This window comes from Armigeres subalbatus, chromosome 1 (genome assembly GCF_024139115.2).
Source record: "Armigeres subalbatus isolate Guangzhou_Male chromosome 1, GZ_Asu_2, whole genome shotgun sequence".
Lineage (NCBI taxonomy): Eukaryota > Metazoa > Arthropoda > Insecta > Diptera > Culicidae > Armigeres > Armigeres subalbatus.
In genome coordinates, this window is record NC_085139.1 from 20932269 (window position 1) to 20953607 (window position 21339).

The 21339-nt window shown below is 38.7% G+C and overlaps 2 protein-coding genes across 3 annotated transcripts in view; one reads left to right on the plus strand and one right to left on the minus strand.

Annotated features, from left to right (window-relative positions):
* Nucleotides 1-269: 269 nt before the first annotated feature.
* LOC134222545 (zinc finger protein ZFP2-like) lies at nucleotides 270-3580 on the minus strand. Its single transcript, XM_062701711.1, has 5 exons — nucleotides 3087-3580; nucleotides 2082-2968; nucleotides 1231-1987; nucleotides 857-1115; nucleotides 270-795 (listed from the first exon to the last, which is right to left on the minus strand). Exons 1-5 carry the CDS (start codon nucleotides 3280-3282, stop codon nucleotides 780-782), a joined length of 2115 nt encoding a protein of 704 aa, XP_062557695.1. The 5' UTR covers nucleotides 3283-3580; the 3' UTR covers nucleotides 270-779.
* Nucleotides 3581-9493: 5913 nt separating this feature from the next.
* Nucleotides 9494-21339, plus strand: part of LOC134222556 (AN1-type zinc finger protein 6) — a 123076-nt gene continuing 111230 nt past the window's right edge. The window contains exon 1 of one of the 2 annotated variants that reach the window (XM_062701740.1): nucleotides 9494-9717. The gene's annotated coding sequence lies outside the window, so the exon portion shown is untranslated. The remainder of the gene's footprint in view (nucleotides 9718-21339) is intronic. The other variant, XM_062701718.1, reaches the window with a different exon arrangement.

Here is a 21339-nt window from a genome sequence, read left to right on the forward strand (position 1 = left end):
ACACAATTTAAATATCGAACGCTCAGATATAACCAACACGAATGTGTAAGATAAAGCAAATATTTTCTACAGTAACTGTACCTCTGCTATTCGCCATGGATTCATCTGCGAATGCCCCTCGACCGACGATTTACCAATACGAGTTCTGATTTAATATAGCCTGCAAACATACTCCTCTATATGAAGGGAGTATTCGAGCTGCAGCGGAATTCATCTTCTTTGTTCGGATTTTCTCAGATTCTCTACCAGGCAAAACTAATGCAGATTCCTTACATTACAGCTTTCAGCTTGCTTGTGTTTATTACAAAAACAGTCTTCTGTAGGCTCTGAGTTACGCTTTGTATCATCATTTTCCTGTTTGCCTCTATAATCTGCTCTTAAATATTATTACAGTATCAATACTTTCTACCGATTGGACATGGATGTCAAATCTTCTCACAATGTTATTATGAATATTAAAGTTTCTGTAACTTCCATCCGGCAATCAACGCCAATTATATTCCGATGGTTTGTTCAATTGTAATCTTATTCTACTCCCACTAAGGGTAAATCACCACAAAATTTCGTCCTGTTTAATCACTAGCCCAACTGTTCTTGTCGAAGGAGTGCACATGCTTCCATCGAACCGAGATCTGCCTTTTAATTCTTAATACTAAAATAGATTTTCAACTTAACGTGTGTTCAATTTGAAAGGTTTCTTACCAGTCACACAAAGCTTAATAAGTTTTGCTCACTAGTAAATTATCGATATAGATAGGTATATGAAGATCTGTTCTTACTTACGGCGATTCCATCCTGAAATAATTGAAACAATCATTACTAAGCAACAAATCGTACAGAGAAATTTGGATCTTACTTCAAGCCACTTCCACTGGGCGCACTATTGCCAGGTGTGCCGCTACTGCTACCGGAACCGCTGCCTCTGCGAAGCTGAGGCAGATGTATAAAATTTGGATTGATTAGTCGAAACTGCTGCTCATCACCACAGATGGAGATCAGGGTTGGAAAAATAGGCAGTTCACCGTTGATGTCGTACACCAGGGCGCCGGTAGCAGCCGGCAGAACTGCCGACGGTGCCGATGATGCACCGTAAGTATCACTCATATTGGCTGAATCTGTTTGATGGTGAAAGAAAAAATTAAGTGAAACGATTCTATGCTATTTTAATTCGCATGCGGGTCAATATTGAGCAAGTAAAATCATTGAAAACAAAACGGCAGTAAAACTCACCGATCTCCCGGATCATATTAACAGCCTCTGCTCTAAGGGAAAACTCGTTCTTAATGCTAAAATCACAATCAAATTCAGGTTGTACGTAACCAAACTGGAACAGCTCGTTATCATCTTCGGACATGCCCAGAGGCGGTGGATCAACCAAATCTGAGTCAGTTGGCCTAAGTGGCTCAGATTCATCCTCCTCTGTTAACGGCTCACTGGCGGTGCTGGTGGAGGTGGCAACCCCTCTGGGCCGCTCAACCGCGTGTTGTGCGTCTTCGTCATCGGCCACAATTTTTGAAATTGTTACGCCGGGAAGCTCCAGGAAGATATCTTCCATCTCTTCCATTTTCAATGGCTGTAGCAAATCATCCTTGGAAACCAGATTGAGATCGATGTTGGAGTTCTCCCCGACGAAGGGCAGACTTTCCTCTTTGATGGATAGTTGCGGTGTTTCCTTGAGCGGGTGGATAGAATCTTGCTTTTCAAGCATCGCTTCTGGTTTTTCGGTCGGCTTGTCCTTCTTCTTGGTCATAAACTTCGGAACACTATCCAGTTTTTCTCCAGTTCTATGATCCACCTTATGACGCCGACGAATGTGCTTCAGCCAGTTGGGAAAGTTGGTGAAATCTCGAGTGCAGTACTTGCATTTGAACGGGCGCAGCCCCGAGTGGATGTTACTGTGCTGACGAAGCTTCGAACTGCTCAAAAAACCCTTGTTGCACTCGGTGCAAACGAACGGCCGGTCTGCATTGTGAACGGCCGAGTGAACCTGAATTAGGATAATAAAATATATTGTAGTGAAAAAATACAAAGTTAAGAAAATGTTGAAAAGAATGGAAAGTTTTTACAGAGAATCTTCTTACCTTCAGGCAACGCTCCGTTTTGTAGCACTTGCCACAAAGCCCACATTTGTACGGCCGTTCCTCCGAGTGGAAGAACTGGTGCCTTTGCAGGTGGGACTTTTCGAAGAAAGCTTTCCCACACTCCCCACAAGGAAACGGCCGCTCATCATTTGGAAGATGTTTCTTTCGGTGGTGAATAAAGTTGATTTTTTGCACAAACGACTTATCACAATCTTCACAGGTGAATTTTGGTCCATCCGAATGGATCTTCCGGTGCGAGTACAAGCTCCCTGCCGAGAGAAACTTACCACAATCGGGACACTCGATCATCTGCTTCGGGATAGGATGGATCTTTTTCACATGGACGCGGACCTCTGCCTGACTACCGAAAACGGCAGTGCACCTATCGCAGCTAATCTTCTCCTCTGACGTGACCGACAGATGTGGCTTTGTACTGACGGCAGCTTCCGCAAGGATAGCCGCCTGATTGTGACTCTCGTGAACGTTCTCATGCCTGTTCAAATCAGATTTCTGGTGAAAAACTTTGGCGCAGGTTCCGCATGTATATCTCTGATTGGCACTGTTCAGGTGCCGATAAATGTGCAGCCTGTATGCTTTGTATTGGGAGATCTGCTTATCGCATGTTGTGCAGCAGTAAATTGGCTCCTGATTGTAGCTTTTACGGTAGTGGAACTCAAATTCAATCTTTGTCTCAAACAGCCTGGAACACTTGTGGCAGGTTATTGTCAGTTTTGATCGCTTCTTTGAAGAGGAAGATTTCCCTATCGGAAGCTCCTTTAGCAGTTCGCCATCCTCAACGGATTCCTTCTTAAGGGGAACTCCATTTTGATCAAAGTATTTGGTCGGGGATGGATTTTGTGGTTCCATTACGAGAATCAGGTCACCATCTAAAACAAAAAAAAAACAGTTTAACAATATTTTTGGAATGACGAAAATACAATATGTGCAGACGGCCTATTGAAACTAACAAAAACAATAGAAACCTCTTCTTAGTCAGATTCTTACCGCGATTCGGCCTCTGTTTTTGTTTATTCCCATTGCACCCCGCCAGCTTTCCGCGACTGTCTTCCTGATTCAGAAGATTAACTCCCTTCGCAACTATTTTCATTTTTGATAAAGGCCCACCCATAGCACTGTTCCCCACGGAGCTGGGACCCGGAAGCGACTTCAGCTTTGGAACCAACAACATTCCCGCATCCATTAGTAATTATAATCCAGAGTGGCACAAAAAGAAACATACACCGAAAAAAAATAAACTTTCCGTAAAACAGACGCGCGCAGACGAGTTCACAAGATCACCGAGTTACGCGAAAATTACTTCACTGGCGTTGCGAAATACGGCCTATGAACACCGTCAGCCAAAGGGGCATTTCCGGCGGAAGAAGCTCGCGTAAAAATGGAACCGCAGGAGTTAACGTTACTTCAGCGGGGCTTGAAAAACACTCACTTTGATCGAACAAAACAAATACCACGCGAGGCCATTTTTGTTTTTACTTTGTCCTTTCTCTTCTTCTTAATTCGCTTGCGGATGACAGCAGTGGACGCGCTTTACAAAAGGCCTTTTCACGAATTTTAGGGTGCGGCTGAATAAAAAATATTACAGAAAAACAATACAGATACAGTATCCCCCCGCTTATCCGGACCTCGCTATTCCGACGACTCGTTAAGCCCCAAACGCAATATAACGGAACGGCGACGGAAACGGCAAATTTGACAGAAAATATATGGGCTAACTGTCAAATTTTCCGTTTCCGTCGCCGTTCCGTTGTATTGCGTTTGGGGCTTTAGTCCGGATCTCGCTAATTCGGAATTTTTCGGATTAAAAAGTATCAACACCCATTTAAACACATTATGCTGTCAGTTTTCAAATTTGTGCTGTGATTTTGTTTTGGTTCATTTGTATGGATTTGACAGTCGGATTAACGAGAGAAACCCCGATAGTCCGGCCATACATTTGTCGGATCAGCGGGGGTATACTGTACAAATAATCTCTACTATCAAAAGATATTTTATAGTTCTCGCTTAACTTTTCAAAAGGACCTAAGTAACATTTTTTTCATGAACTAATTTGAGTACTGCAAATAAAAGCTTTCATATTAGTCTATTGATTGCACTATTCAAATTAATTCATGAAAAAAATGTTACTTAGGACCTTTTGAAAAGTTAAGCGAGAGTTACAGTCTGGGTGCTGCGGATAGAGCCGCTTTTCTGCGCTCAAGCGAGTAGAGGGATATTTTGAAATCACTCCCATAAACAAAATTATTTTACAGTTACTTGGCTGTCAAACATTTCCCGCTCTTCGAATTTCTCTTTCCACGCTGCATGAGGGCGCACAAATGCGCTAGACTCTACATGACTTAACGATTGTTTACATACATTCATGCTCCAATCAGCTGCTGAAACTCAATAAATTTCGTAACGAGTGCTTTTTAGTTGCATTCCTACTAATTTTCCACTCGAAATATAATGTGAGAATATTTGTTACAAAGAATACAAAACTCAAACAAAGTTTATTTTTATTTTTTCTCCAAATAATAACAATACTTGTCAATATTAAATCAGAAACGAACATAACCACAATCTTCAATGTTTGGCTCCGGCACAATAGAAATTTTTGGCTTCAGTTTGACAACCAAATCGATTCTATCCGCACCACCCAGGTTACAGTGATCGTTCGCTAATTGGGGCACGACCTCACCCCAACTAGCGAATGCCGTTCGCTAATTGGGGCGTTTTGACAAGCGTAAATGTTGTTTACTTTTTGCATTGAACAAAGAAAAATTTTACGCGCCAGAAAATATCGATCCCACTAAACACGGAAACAAAACGTCACCGACATCTTATTCTGACGTTTAGCTGCTTTTTAATTGGGTTTCGCCCCAATTAGCGAACCCCCAACTAAAAAGCGCCCCAACTATAAAAACCCCAATTAGCGAACGTTCACTGTACTAGAAAAAGATTGTCGCTTCGGTTCCCTTTGTTCTGCTGTCCGCGCGTCCGAAACATGTGTGGTATCAAGACAAAATTTTCAAAACGACTTATCTGCTTTTGTAAACAAAGATTCAAACGGCGATTTGATGAATCTGATAGCACTCCCACGCAAACCAACACTATCAATAGGTAGGTTAAGGTTTCGACTACCGTGGACCCCCGGTAATGTGACCGCTTTTAATCTGAACACTTTTTAATTTGAACCCCGTTCGTTTGAACATCGTTCAAATTAAAAATGGTTCAAACGTCATTTAACACGTGGAATCGAGAAAAGAAAAATGGAACATCGTGAAACGGAATGCAGAATCAAAACTAACCAGCCAAAAGAGCAGCCAGAAACCAGTTTTTCTGATGCAAATAGAGTAACCAGAAATTCAAATTAAAAATGAACCCCGTTAATTTGAATGATGTACCGTTCAAATTATCGGGGGTCCACGGTACCTGTTGATGGTGTTGGTTTGCGTGAGAGTGCTATCAGATTCGTCAAATCGCCGTTTGAATCTTTGTTTACAAAAGCAGATAAGTCGTTTTGAAAATTTTGTCTTGGTATCAAACTGTCAAATCGTATGTACTTTTCCTTCATTGACATTTAAATCCCATATCCTCACCAGCAAAAGATGTTCCGAACGGCGACGACAGCGACAATCTTTATGTAGTAACTAAAATATCTTTTCTACTATCAATTGCCTTCTCCAAAGCCAGAATCACCAACACTAATGTCACTATTGTCACTGTGTAGGATGTGTAAGAGCAAGATTACCGGTGGTGAGTTTAAGCCGTTTGGCAGCGCAGTATCATTGCTTGACACTTTACCGGTCGCTACTAAACGCGCTGCTATAACAGTAGCGCGACTGACAGGTGACCAAATTTGGTGGCGCGATAAGAGCGCTGCTATTTGATGAACTGTCAACTGTCAAACGTCACCGGTACGGAATACAGCAACCAAATTAAGAGCCGAAAATAGTGACCGATACGGAAACGAGTGACGAAACTAAAATGAAAGCGCTGCGCGAGTGATTAAAATGCTCGCGACCTATAATGATGCTCTAAAATAAAAGTGGGTGGTGATCCAGTTGCAGCAAAACTATCACAAACACTTTGAGAGGAATACTGCGGAATCACGCACACTTCTATTAATTTGGAGAAGTCAATAGGCGAATTCGAGAAGGATCCAGTGGTAGAGTGCGCTGCGAGAATTTGGGAGAAAAGTCGTCAGCAGCGATTATTTACATTCAAAATCAAATTTTCTCCATAAAATTTACTTCTCTTTTTGGTATATGGTTACATGTTTGCCACTTGCAATGGCTTTTTACAGTCTTTAAGCAGCTGTTGAAGACGAATCTCACCCAAATAAGCAGCGAATTAAATATCCGGGAATTCATAATCAAGATAGTGAGGTGAAGGCTCTGCAAGAGATGTGCTATTTAATCGGAAAAATCATATGCAAGCACTCACCGGATGGAAGCTCATCTCAAAGAAAACTAAATTTTCTCCCAATTTGCGATTATTTCAGCTTTCATAAATGGTTGGATTAACCAGAAAACGCGAAAATCGTACTCTTTCCGTATGCTGCCAATGTACTTTTTTCGTGGTTCTTGTGACAACTATCAGATGTCGAAATGATCGATGAGCTTGACTCAAATTCGCCTTATGAAAATAAATATTTGACATATCCGGTAAAAATTGTTTACACATTGATGAGTATTTTTTCTCTGTTATCTCTTTCTCTCTGCTGTTAAATTTACCTACACGTAAAAAAATAACCTTATATGTTATGGCAAAAAACCATTCGAAAATACTTATACTCTTCATTATGCCACCTAATGAATGGTCCCATATCAAAAAGCTAATAACATTCATAAGTTAATGAAAAGTATAAGTTTCCGAATGTATGTGGCTAATGCGATGTATAAGTTTTTTCTTATACATATCATTAAGCGCCTGCTTCGGCAAAAAAGTATTAGAAATATTAATAATAAACAACATTAAATTTTTTTACGTGTATTTCGGAAGAAAAAGTGGATTTACTCATTTGAATGAGTAGATACTTTTTTATTCTCTATGTCGGGCTATGTCTATTGATGATGATGACACCGCGCTTGTCACATGGTCTTGTTCCGGTGTTGTTGTGCCGATGTTAATTAAAATAAACCCAAGGGTAGGTATTGAGATTCTCACGTCCGAATGTGTGAGTGGCGATAAAAGGAAAACAAACACTCCTAGATGGTGCAACTCAGCAAAGATTGGGTAAAAATGAGTATATTTCCATATATTGACTCTTTTGAAATCATTGTGATGATCCGATCATTTTTGAGGTTATGAGCAGAAGGAAAACAAACATGTATTTACACATGACGAATTGCGAATTAGTGCGCGAGCGCTAAACGTCACTCATCTCTATGCTTGATAGGTATATGCTAAATGGACATTTTTTTTCCTTTTACAGAAAATTCTTGAACGAAAACGGATGCAAAATGGATTTGGAACTAATGAATGAACCACGGAAAATTTAGATACATACCAAATTTCCATTTTGGCTTTCAGCAAAATAAATTGCTGATTTGGAGCCAGCAATATATAAATAATTTACTGGAAAACCAGTAATGGTGATTGTGTGCGCTGAAAAACTGTAATTTCAGGAAAATTCAACTGTCAAAAGAGTATAGATCAGTTTTTTTCATTTGGATTAAATAAAGTGCAAACAAGTGTGCAGATTGAGCCCATCAGAGTGGAAGTTCCGGAGTTTTATTGACGTGATTGCGGATTTCAAGTGCCCATTCTGTGTGAACCTTTGCACAGTACACCGAAGCACTGATCCTGACGGATCCTGATTGTGTTTGGTGAGAATTAAATGTTTGGTCACTGCTAGCAGATTGCACGGGATGAAGTGAATCCCGACCGAGAAAAATTTGGGGTTGTATACAAGACACGACCGCTTGACGTATAACCAAATATAGTACACTGAATCAATTATTCCGCTCTATATAGAAGAGAATCCTTAAGGACCTATTCCACCGACATAACTACTCAGATTTAAGGGAACATCCATAAATTACGTAATGTTTAAAGGGGGTTTGCCCGAAGTTTGACGACTCATACAAAAATTTCAGATAATTCATACAAAAAGTGTGACATAGGGGGGAGGGGGGTTGAAAATGGTCAATTTTTGCGTCACGTAAATCAAAGATCTTTCCTTAACAACATTTCGAACTTTGGAGGGAGTAGGGAACCCACTGTCTAGCAGCTGGGCCACCCCATTCATACATCCCAGTTCAACAATTGATAATACCCTAAAAGTAGGCAATTACCAAGGATTGGAACGCGCTGCACAGGGGATGCATGAGGTATGTAGGACTGAAATTTTCAATAGTTTAGCGTTGATACTCAAAAATTTCAATAGTACTGGCAAATTGGTGGAGAATTTATGAATCGATTGATATATAAATCTTTAAAATACATTGAAATGCTAATAGCATAAGTTGAAAAGCAGATCAAGTTCCAGTTGGAATGTAGAGCAATTGAAAAAGAAGAAGAAGAATCATTGTCAGGGTTTCGACTTTTCGTTTCAATGAGACCAAAGCAAGCGTTTTTCGGTCCAAGGGAAAATCTTGTTTCGTTGTTTATGTTGAGGATCATCTTTCACCCATCAATCTTTTCTCTATAATTAGCATTGGAAAATGAACGAAAATCTTGCCTATTAGATGAAAATCTTTTTTCGTTTCATTACTTCATTACATCGTTACTCACTTTTCGCGAGAATTATCGCAGAACAATTGCAAAATTGTATGGCCGCGCCAGGATTCGAACCCAGAATAGTAACAATAATAGCTGTTGGGATGCGCTTACTTTAGCCACACCACTACGCTATCTGTATGAAAGCGTTAAGTTATTTGTTCCAGGTTCCACATAAGCTACTACCATTTGCATTGATGATGCCACGAAAAGACTCGAATATGAAAGAAAAAGAGCAAATCGACGTTTAGCGGCAATCGAAGTGAGCGAAAAATTGTTATCACTCTCCAGGCTGTTTTTCTTTCCCGAAAACTTTCGTGTAGGGAAAATCATGTGCTCCTGAAATGAGTGAGCATTATGAACATTCATTGTATAATAATTCTTCTATGAGTAAAAAGCTTATAATTTTAACGATTTGATGAATGGTTTATTTTAATTCGGACTTGCGGCCATTCTTCATATCTGGCATCCCTGCTGTCACTTGAAAAGGCACATTGCTCTCATTCCCGTCATTCCTTTTGCGGGTTTCCTCGGGGGGATGTGAGCCATGTCAGGGGTTCCTGAACGCCAGAAAAAGAAAGCATTCACATAAAGAAAGGAACTCATTCAACTGTCCTTCTCGTACCGACTTTAGGAGCATCGGTGAGTGACTGGGATTGAAGAATATAGAAAACGAACCATCAGCACAAAAGGAAATCTGCCAAATAGCTCACGGTTTTCCTTCGATGTGGGACGAAAAGTTGGTTCGCGAGTTTGTCGTCGTGTCATCCGGAAAGTTTTTGCGTTTTGGATCCGTTCCTCGGTTCTGCTGGTGAAGTGAGTGCAAGTGCAAATTGATATCACTGTCAGGGATTATTCTCCGTCATTGGTCAGTACGATCCGTGGTCGGACATTTTCCATCGCCCCGCAAAAGGTAAGTGCAGCGACCGTGGAGGTCATTTCCGAGAAAACTTGGCTCTGGCGATTGGGTCGGAGCTGGGTTCGGTGCGAAAAAAATGGGGACTTCCATTTTCTCCCAGGGTTGGTCTCTTCATTTGGGTATATGGACGGAACACCGACCGAGAGGGAGGCAAAGAATATCAAACATGGCGGCTATCATTTTTTACTTCGTCATTGGGTTCGAGCTGATGGCTGATTTCTTGAAAGTGCTGGAAATCTGATGAAATCCGATAAGGAATTGTGGTCAGGATTGTGAGTGTCAACTGCAAGGCAAATTGTAAAAGTTATTGGTCGATTTCCGTCGAAGGTGTTTACGCAATCTTTGATTGTTTTACTGCAGGGCTGGCAACGAATCTCATTTGAAATGAATATTTTCAAGCGAGATTGATTAATAGGGGAACAGACGGCTTTGGCAGGTTTTGTTCTATTATTGGCAGGGGGGTTTTTGTGGACCGAATTTTATGAAATTTGGCCACAATATTCTTTGATATGCAAAGAATGTTTGGGCCAAATTTGAGCATAATCAGTCATAAAAAACCCCCCTGCCAATAATAGAACAAAACCTGCCAAAGCCGTCATTACTCCTACTTAATAATAAAATTTTTTTTTTATTGTAAAATTGTCTCTTTTTTTCTTGGTGTACGGTTCGAAAACAAAATAATAGACCTTTTCACGAGACGTTTAAAATCAGCTGATTCTGCCGTCAATCGATAGTTCTATGAAAGTACTTACGAGCTCGGTGGTCTAGTGGCTACCGCTTCTGTCTTATGAGCAGGAGGTCGTAAGCCTAATTCCAGGCTCGTCCCTTTCCTACTTTGTGTTCTTTCCGTGTGTCACGTTCTACCAAAACGGTTCCTACTGTTAATAACTTCCCATAATAACAATTCATAAAGCGTCCGTGACGCCTATGAGAGGTCGTACAGTTCACTGCATCTTAAGTAGGTGTCCAACTAACCATCCTTCCCCTTCCTCAGCATTCGCAAGGACGTGGCCAGGACAGATCTCTACTATTGGAGAATGCATTGTTCCATCTAACAGATAGTGATTAGTCCCAAATCAATATCTGTGGTAACGGTTGAAAGTGATGCTAGTCTTATTCAACGAATTTGTGCGATTTGCTCAATGCTAATGAAGCAATGCTAAATTGAAGAAGATCTACAAACTACTGCCAAGTATATTGTGAAAATCTTTTGGTCACTTTCGATTCAGGTCAACTATCTTTGTCTTGACAAATGGCACTTGTAAAAATGCGAGTTGCTAATAATAAGTGTAAGCGAATAAAGTGTACAGAATTGAGGAGTATTAGAACGTGTTATATCTGTTTGTCTATACTTATTGCTTATACTACAAATTTATAAAATATTTCTTACTTGGAAATAATTTTTTAATATCTATTTGTTAACTATTTTTATTATTTCTCGGGTACTTATTCAAAAGGACGTATGTGATTTTGTAAACAAAGATTCAAACGTCGATTTGTCCAATCTGATGACACTCCCACGCAAACCATCACCACAGACAGGCAGGGGAAGCCTTCGGCTACCTGTTGGTGGTGTTGGTTTGTGTGGGAGTGTCATCAGATTGGACAAATCCACGTTTGAATCTTTGTTTACAAAATCACATACGTCCTTTTGAATAAGTACCCGAGATTTTATTATTAACAATGTATGCAACACATCATTTATATTATCCCAGTATCCCAGCATCCTCTTAGGGCCAGTAATTTTGTCACAAGTGAAGTCTTGACGGCGGCTGTAATTCCTGAACGGAAATGGGGTATTGCGAAGTAAGAACCTCTCTTCATATCCTTTGACTGGAATCGACACATCGACGCATCTCGAATCGCGTTCCATGCGACTCATGCGCGTTGATCACTTCACGAATATCACAGCTGTCGACTACCCCACTTTCGATACACGGCGGCAACAGAGGACACCCGGTTTTTATTGAAAAAGCAGAACATGTCCACTTTTAGGATACACCCGATTCTGTTTTTACACTGATTTTTTTACACGGCCGTATAAAAAAACAAACTTTTTGCAAAGTTGCTCCATTTTGCATGATTCGTGGAGAAATCATAAAACTTTTTTAACACGGTTTTTTACACGGAACGCATCCTCCATGTAAAAAAGAATCGGGTGTACCTGGTTGGCTACAGCGTCGAGTAACCCATGCCTGGCGTTTTGACGAGCTCCATAATCGTCGGTCTTGGGAAACGTTCCTTCTACTGCCCTGTGATCGATTCCAATGAGGTCGATGCCGTCTGCAGAACCCCGGAGCATATGCTACCGTGTGATGATTGATAGAGTCGTTCCTCTGCACCCCAAATCTCCTAATAGCGCCTTCGAGTGAATTGTTTAACTGGAAATTAAAAAGTGCCACCCTGCTTTAATTCATAAATGAGGTCGACACTTCGTCTGCAATTCGAATACTTTATGTCGAGCCATCAAGTGTTGCACGTATCAGCATTATCAGTTTCGCCGGATAACCATGTTCAGACATTATATGCTGTGGTGAATTAGAAGTGTGTATTTTTGTATATTGACAACAAAGTAAACACGACTATCTGTCGCAAAATTTGTCTGAAAAATGATCGTTGTTCCAAACATATTGTGTTTTTCAGTAATTCACAGCATACTCTGATTTTTTAAAACTAAAATCATGATTGTTTACTTAGCATGTTTTTTTAAGATTATTTATCATAGAACATTTACATATTAATTATCTAACATCATATACTCTACATATGCCACAGCTCATTTCTTTACACAATATCGTACACTGTTCTGAAATCATTAAACAGATGGGTCTGCAAGTTGTACTCGCGGAAGGAAGGATGTCATAAGAAAGCCATAATGATACTTCTACTCCCCAACGGCATGGGATGGTCATATTCACATTTCTCTGTGACACATATTATCAAATGTGGACTAAACATCTGATAACTAGTCAATTTGATTGAACTTGAAAATACATACAAGCGAATTTTTAAGTCGAAGTAAGACGTTTCCGTCGATGAACGCAATCATTCCAAATATCTCGAAATGTGTCTGACGATGATGACGCATTTTGCTTTGCAGCCATATTCTGTTCCACATACATCGCAAACCAGATAAACAAATGATTGACACAGTGTCAAGTGGCTACACACGCCGCTATCGGCAGCAAACAGACAACCATTACCATTGTATATTACTTTGAGTCTGTTTCGAATTCCCAAATGCTATCATATTATTTGTTTTTTTTTTCCTTTTTCCTACCATTTTATTTCAGCAGGCAGCGAAGTAATTTCTTTAAGCAAGTAACTTATTCATCTAGCGGACCTTTGTAATTTTAAGTAAGGATCGATTACCTTAATCTGAAACCGTTAGTGCGGATTTCACACCGAATGACCGATTGAACACGCTTGATGATCGATGATTGAAAAAAAAAAACGTTGTACATGCCTTTGGTACCTACTACAGGAGACTAAACATTTTCCACTGATCGTAACAAATCTTTAATCTAGAGTAAGTTTTGAAAAGGTTATAAGACAATTTCAAAATTTTCAACTCATAAACTGTTGATTGTATAAAAAATGGGCCGAGAACGATTTGTAGGAAATTGAAATGGCTTTATGGGGGAAATATGACTATTATAAAAATTAAAAAACCCTGGGTAATCCACCTAGCGGTGATGATGCCTTTCTCGCTCGTTCAAAAGGGTTGACAAACATATTTTTCACATTTGTTTATGGCAGCCTTACTTTGTACCGTTAAATGCACAAAAACGATCCATAAAAAATGAAAAACGATCCATAAATAACATCTGAATGTTCCATAAAACGCTACCTTAAATCCAAAAAATAGCTCAGGCGTATCCATAAAGATTAATTGAAGAATTCAATTAATCTTTTTGATTATGATCGTGATTATGATCCAATTCGGTAATATGGTCCATAGTTTTGGATATATGATCCATAATGTTGGTCATTTGACAAACTTTCGAGTGTTTCTTGTTTTGAAGTCAGAATCCAGCTTAGGCTTCTGGCACCCATCAATAAGTTAGCCTTTTTAAAATTATTGTTTTGAATAGTATGATTCTTCATATAGATAAGAATTCATTTTTTGCTGATAGCAGTTCCGTTTTTGTCATTGACAGTCAACCACTTTTAACTAAGATTTACGAATTTGATCCGACTTAATAAAATTTGAAGGGAATTCTACTATGGTTGCTTTTCTTCATATGGAGAGCATTTCGGAGTGATTAACCGAAGGTTTTATTAAAATTGATTCATATTAATTTGTTTTTGTATATATTATAATGAACTGATCTAAAATTATTTATCAGATCACTCTGTACAGGTAAACTATCACTGTAAAAAATCTGATAGATAACTCGTGACAGAGCTGGTGTTACCGAAATCAGCATACTTGGGCCAATAATGTGTAATACTTTATATCATACTGATTGCATACCTGATATTATTCTATCAGGAAATCAAAAATCGTTGATTGCCTTAGAGTAACTTGTTATGGATTATAGCAAGGATGTTTTCGATCATTTAGTAATATAGGTTCGATAATTTAGTAGTTTGTCAATAACTCATTCCAGAGGATAAATGTCGAAAAATATTCACAGCAGAAGTCCACCATAAAACACGTTTAAAATTTAACTTCTGGTATGAGTAATCGACAAACTAAATGATCGAACTTTTTTATTACTTTTTTATTATATTTTTATTACTACATGATCCAAAACATGCTTGGATTGTAGAAAAGTTTGGATACATTTTCCATTGACTTGCCAAAAAGAAAAATTTTCTCCAAATCCTACCGAATCTCAGCTTCTTCCACAAAATCCGAGTGCTATTTGAAATCTTCAAACACAGCATCCGGTGCGTTGCCGCACGAATGCACAAGCAGCCGATGATCAGTGCAAATTGCGTATAACCTGTTATACTTCGATCAACACTCATCCATGGAGTAGAGATAGCTGAGGGGTAACGTTCCAGCCTCTCACTCAGAGAATCTGTGTTCGACACTCGTTCGGTTCTCATTTTTTTTTTCAAAAACATATTTATATACAATTTTTATTTTCTATAACTCAATACCACATTTTTAAAACTACTTCTCTGCGTTTATAAACTAAGATTAAAACATCGATTCGTCAAATCTGAGAGGCGAGATCACTCCCACGCAATCCAACACCACCAACAGGTAGCCGAAGTATAACATATATATGTTAGACTACATATCTACACATGTCTTTTAATCGAAATAATTAGACTTTCATGTTGCCAATCTAAGAGAAAATTAAATTTCAAACCCGAAAAATCTAACTATTTTCGGCTAAAATGTGTTTTAACATTTTAACAATCATTTTAAAATTGACGCCCTTCATCCTTGCCGGGGTGATGGGCCAATGGGGCGTGTTGGTGATGCTTCCTTTTGCAATATTCATCCAACGGCAAGCGACTGAAGCGAATGCAGTGACGTTTTATTTTAGTATTAGCATTTATTTTAGTATTACAAAAAAATCCCGGGATATAGAAAAAAAATGTTTCCAGTTGGCAAACATTCGAGTGCTTCCCAGTTTGAAGTCAGAATCCAGCTTAGGCTTCTGTCACCCAATCAATAAGCTAGCCTTTTAATTATTGTTTTGAATAGTATGATTCTTCATATTGGTAAGAATTCATTTTTTGCTGATAGCAGCTTCGTTTTTGTCATTGACATTCAACCACTTTTCAACTAAAATTAACGAATTAGATCCGACCTTATAAAATCTGAAGATAATTCTACTATGGTTGCTTTTTTTCATATGGAGAGCATTTCACAGTGATGGTACGAAGGTTGAATTAGAACTAATTAATTTTAATTTGCTTTTGTATCCAAAATCCAAAAGATCCAAAATTATTTATCAGTTCACTCCATACAGGTAAACTATCCATGAACACAATCTGATAGATTACTCGTGACAGAGCTGGTGTTACCTAAATCAGCATACTTGGGCCAATAATGTGTAATACTTTATATCATACTGATTGCATACCTAATATTATACTTAATTAGTTTATTAATTATCAAACCTATACATTTAGTAGTTTGTCAATAACTCATTCCAAAGGTTGAATTTCAAACGTGATGTATGGTGGACTTCTAGTGCGAAGGTTTATACAACTCTGCGTTATTGTTGTTTTTTTGCACTAATAACAAAATGATAGCGCTAGTTGCAGTAACTTATACTGACTAATAATAACTAATAAAAAAAAATTGTTATCATTCAGTATAAGTTATTACAAACTAGTGCTTTAAATCGATTATTAGAATTAAAACAACAAACTGTAGGGCAGAGCTATCGAAAAATTTTCGCACCAGAAGTCCACCATAAAACACGTTTTGAAATTTAACCTCCGGGATGAGTCATCGACAAACTAAATGATCGAACTGAGATTACTACATGATCCAAAACATGCTTGGATTGTAGAAAAGTTTGGATACATTTTCCGTTGACTTACAAGAATGGAACATTTTCTCCGAATCTTTCCGAAACTCAGCTTCTCCCTCATAATCCGAGTGATATTTGAAAACTTCAAACATATATGTTATCACTATGAATGGGGTTCCAATTAATTGGTCTAGCAAAGTCCAAGATTTAGGACTTATGTATAGCATGAATTAATTAACTATCAAAACCTTACAGAAGATATGCAAGCGAAAGGTAGGAATATAGTAAGTTAATATTTGTAGAAAATCAAAACCATTTACTAAAATCAATTGTTTTATTTACAAACTAATTGTTAGAAAAGCTATGTTCTATATATACTGTGCCAATATAGATTATTTGCTGTAACGCCAGGAAGACTGCATTACAGAGGATTCAAATTAAACGTTGAAATTGATGTTGCTTCCCTGCACATCAAAACACTATGAATATTAGGTGACATATCTGAATGAATTGACACAAAAGCACATAACGTAGACTCAATCGTATATGTTTTTCAACGCCAGATGATTTAAATATGCCACGGAACCTAAACACAGCATCCGGTGCGTTGCCACACGTATGCACAAGCAGTCGATGATCAGTGCAAATTGCGTGTAAGCTGTTATACTTCGATCACCGCTCTTCCAAGTAGTAAAGATAGCTGAGGGGTATCGTTCTAGGCTCTCACTCAGAGAGTCTATGTTCGATTCTCGTTCGGTTCTCTTTTTTTTCGAAAACATATTTATAAACAATTTTTCTTTTCTATAACTCAATACCAAATTTTTAAAACGACTTCTCTGCGTTAAAGATTAAAACATCGATTTGTCAAATCTGAGAGCCGAGAGCACTCCAACGCAATCCAACACCAGCAACAGATAGCCGAAATCTTCACCTATATGTTTGGCTACATATTTACAGATGTTTTTAATCGAAATAATTAGACTTTCATGTTGCCAATCTAAAAGTAAATTAAATTTCGAACCCGAAAAATCTAGCTATTTTCGGCTAAAATGTGTTTTAACGTTTTAACAATTATTTTAAAATTGACGCCTTATATCCCTTACCGGGTGAAATAAAAAAGCATCACCCGGTCCCCATTTTGTTTACTCGCTTCCGTCAGGGCCAAAGCGGTGTGTTGGTGATGCTTCCTTCTGCGATATTCATCCGACGGCAAGCGACTGAAGCGAATGCAGTGCCGTTCGCTCCCGCCGAAATGTGCTTGCATAGCGTCCTCACGTACACCAGCTGCGCTCCCATACGCTGATTGAACGCCACAAAAATAGCTGCCACGTGAGAAGTTCACTCGTATATAGGGTATGCGAGCGCATGATAGCAAAATAATAGAAAAAATGGGCCTGATTACGTTTAGTAAAAAGAAACGTTATTAATTATTGAATAGTTTTCTCTTCGTTAGAGGTTACCCAAATAAACACTTATAGGGCGATCATGCCTTCAGTGAAGACAAAGGGTTCTTAAAAATATTGTCCATCATTGCATTTCTTAACTGATACGACACGTTGTAATTATGCCATTATGAATACTAATTGAAAACAATAATTTCCCCAACAAATTGGCTTTCCTACCTATATACTGCCGCCGCAAGCGTAACTGTTCCATATTTTCTTCCATGCAAAATCAATATTGGACGATTATGCTTGCGACGGCAGTATAGTGGAGCTCATTTTACCTCCAAGAAATTTAGATTAATTATCAAGGCGAAATGAATCCAATTTCATGTCTAGCAAATTCAAAGTTTGTCTATCAGTTAATGCATTAAAACTATCAATTTAGAACCACTATTGATTTTCTCAAATATATTTTCTTTCATTGATTCAATAATACTTCCAATATTGGTACCGCTACCCTAGCAGAGTGAACTCTGTGGCTTTGAAATGAAATGAACGTATACCAATTTGATGAATACTGTACAACTTATATTTACTCATACCATGTGTGTCCCGATGGTTTTGTGGTATAGTAAGCGCTTTCCACCCCAAAGGTCGGCAGTTCGAATCTAGGAAAGTTCAGTGTAGAACATTTTGCTATTTTTTTATACGCAAAAACAGTTTTTTGGCCATAACTCCAGATTGCGATGAGCTATTGATCTAATTTTCAATAGCAAACAATGGGACTGAATTCCGCATCGACTGCAACTTGTTGCGAGCAAATCGGACAATGGGAAGTTCAAAAAAGTGTGTCTACAAAATTTGTACACATACACACATACACACATACACACATACACACACACACACACATACATCCACACATACAGACATCACCTCAATTCGTCGAGCTGAGTCGATCGGTATATAAGAATCGGCCCTCCGGGCCTCCTATCAAAATTTTGTTTTTGAAGCAGTATTATAGCCTTTACGTACACTTAGTGTACGAGAAAGGCAAAAAAATTAATGGTTTCTGAACCAATTTCGAACGAAAAAGTAGTAACTTCCCAAATATGACATTCTATCTGATTCTAATATGACATCAGCATCTAGTCGAATAGGATTTTTATTGCACAGTTTGCGAAATTTGGAGACAGTACTCGACGATAGAAAATCCTTCCGCACGCGATGGCATATGAGCAAATCAAACCACCTTCCTTTTGCCAGTGAAGATATATCAGCTTCCACACTGATATTCTTCCCTCCCCCTTCATACGGGAGCTTGGCAGAAGGAAGGTCGTGCGGTATGTGCCATCACAAATATTGCCCATCACAAATATTATATTCAAATTGACTTCTATAAAAACATTCTTCATGCCTGCCGTATCCTAACGGAACTATCAATTCTATACTTTCGCCTCTAATTCTGTCATGAACATGTACGTCTAATTAATTGCATATTATTCGGCAACTCGGCCGTACGAAAACCATTTTTTTGTTAAATATCTTGGCTGTGCATATGCACAGCATATGTTTCGAAATGGACAAATTGATATGAAATTTGCGAAAAAGAATCCACGTGTCTTGGAGGGACTCGAACCCTCAACCTCCTACTCTCTAGATAGGCGTGATAACCCCTACACAACAAGACCACTTAAAGGTCACGTTTGCGGAAAAGCCATCAGAATCGTTTAATAAACAATGTGCACTCGCTTGGCTGTGGATATACAACAGTAAAGCAAATGTGGAGATTGGGCAAATCAAGCATCCGAAAGATATTCAATTTGCAAAAAAGAGAGCTAACCGCGGTGGAGGTTGGTACTCGGATTCTGATGGCTTTTCCGCAAACGTGACCTTTAAGTGGTCTTGTTGTGTAGGGGTTATCACGCCTATCTAGAGAGTAGGAGGTTGAGGGTTCGAGTCCCTCCAAGACACGTGGATTCTTTTCGCAAATTTCATATCAATTTGTCCATTTCGAAACATATGCTGTGCATATGCACAGCCAAGATATTTAACAAAAATGGTTTTCGTACGGCCGAGTTGCCGAATAATATGCAATTAATTGTAATCAAGTGTCGGTCTTTCACCGTCATTAGTCGTCTGAGTACACGCGACCGTTTACGTAAAGGCAATCAAACTCATCAAATGCTTTAGCCAAGCAAGCCTTTGGCACAGCAGAGTGCGATTGAATTCGCATTCTATACCGTCCCGCCCAGTCCGTTGCTGGGGGCATGGAGTGCGATCCTCTCGTTTAATAAACAATGTGCACTCGCTTGGCTGTGGATATACAACAGTAAAGCAAATGTGGAGATTGGGCAAATCAAGCATCCGAAAGATATTCAATTTGCAAAAAAGAGAGCTAACCGCGGTGGAGGTTGGTACTCGGATTCTGATCGCTTTTCCGCAAACGTGACCTTTAAGTGGTCTTGTTGTGTAGGGGTTATCACGCCTATCTAGAGAGTAGGAGGTTGAGGGTTCGAGTCCCTCCAAGACACGTGGATTCTTTTTCGCAAATTTCATATCAATTTGTCCATTTCGAAACATATGCTGTGCATATGCACAGCCAAGATATTTAACATGTACGTCTAAGTTTGGAAGATGATATTAGCATTTCCATATCATTGTAAATCGTTCAACTTCACGTAGAAGTAACACAAACAAAATCATTAATTAACATAAAACAGTAAAACAGTTAAAAAATGTAATGATGCGTGAAGAATATGAAATCTTATGCACTCACGCACAATCTGACTGCGTGTTTAAAAAAAAATCTAAAAAAAATTTGTGGTGTATTTCATGTTGGACCGAACACTCCTCTTATAACGGCACCAAATCTTGAATTTCTGGATTAATATTCGTGGCTATGAAGTTAATTTCCTCACGCACAATCTGACAGGTGATTGCCAGCCGTGATTCATGCACAATCTGACAACCAGCAATGAGATTTTACCATAAGATTGAGGAGGCATTAATTCATATTCGCGAATACCATAAACCTCTCTCATTCCACAATGATTGTGGTCGAACGTTGAGTTAGGTTCTATGGCAGAAGTTCATCTTGGTTTACTTTTTTACTTACTTATGGATCCTGTACACCTCCGGTGCACTATGGGGGATCCCCATACAAGCGAGCGGTCAAAAATAAAATTGGACTTTTAAAGTGATTTTCCACTTAGTTTTAGCTGTGTATGGTCGAAATAGCATGAATATACAATTTCCAACCCCCCCCCCCTTTGGGGATCGTCTATGAATTACGTAATTATTTTTTTCATAGGTTCGATTAACGTGACAAAGCAAACCTATTTGGGAAGTTGAAATTTCGTGCGTTTTCTTAAGGAGAAGGAAGGGGCTGTACAAAAACTAAGTTCAGCAATTTATGGACATTATGGCGGCGATCATGTTAAATGACATTAATTTCATGACATTCCGTGATATTTTTTGTTCTCACTCTCATGCCTCACAATTTGTATTTAGAACAATTTGTTTGACAAAGTACTAGGATCTGAAGGATCATAAAGCATTAAATGTTAATCAAATAATCAGAATTGAAAATAACTTTTGAAAAAGGGTATTAGCAAATTAGAAATCGCAATCCCATGACATTTTTACGTGTACAAGTTATTCAAAAATGAGATTAATATATTCTCAAAAATGTGGACATTCATTGTGGAATGTAAGAATGCTCCATTCTTCCGAAAAGCAAAATTCTTTTAATTTAAATAACAACACTATTTGAATTACTTTTG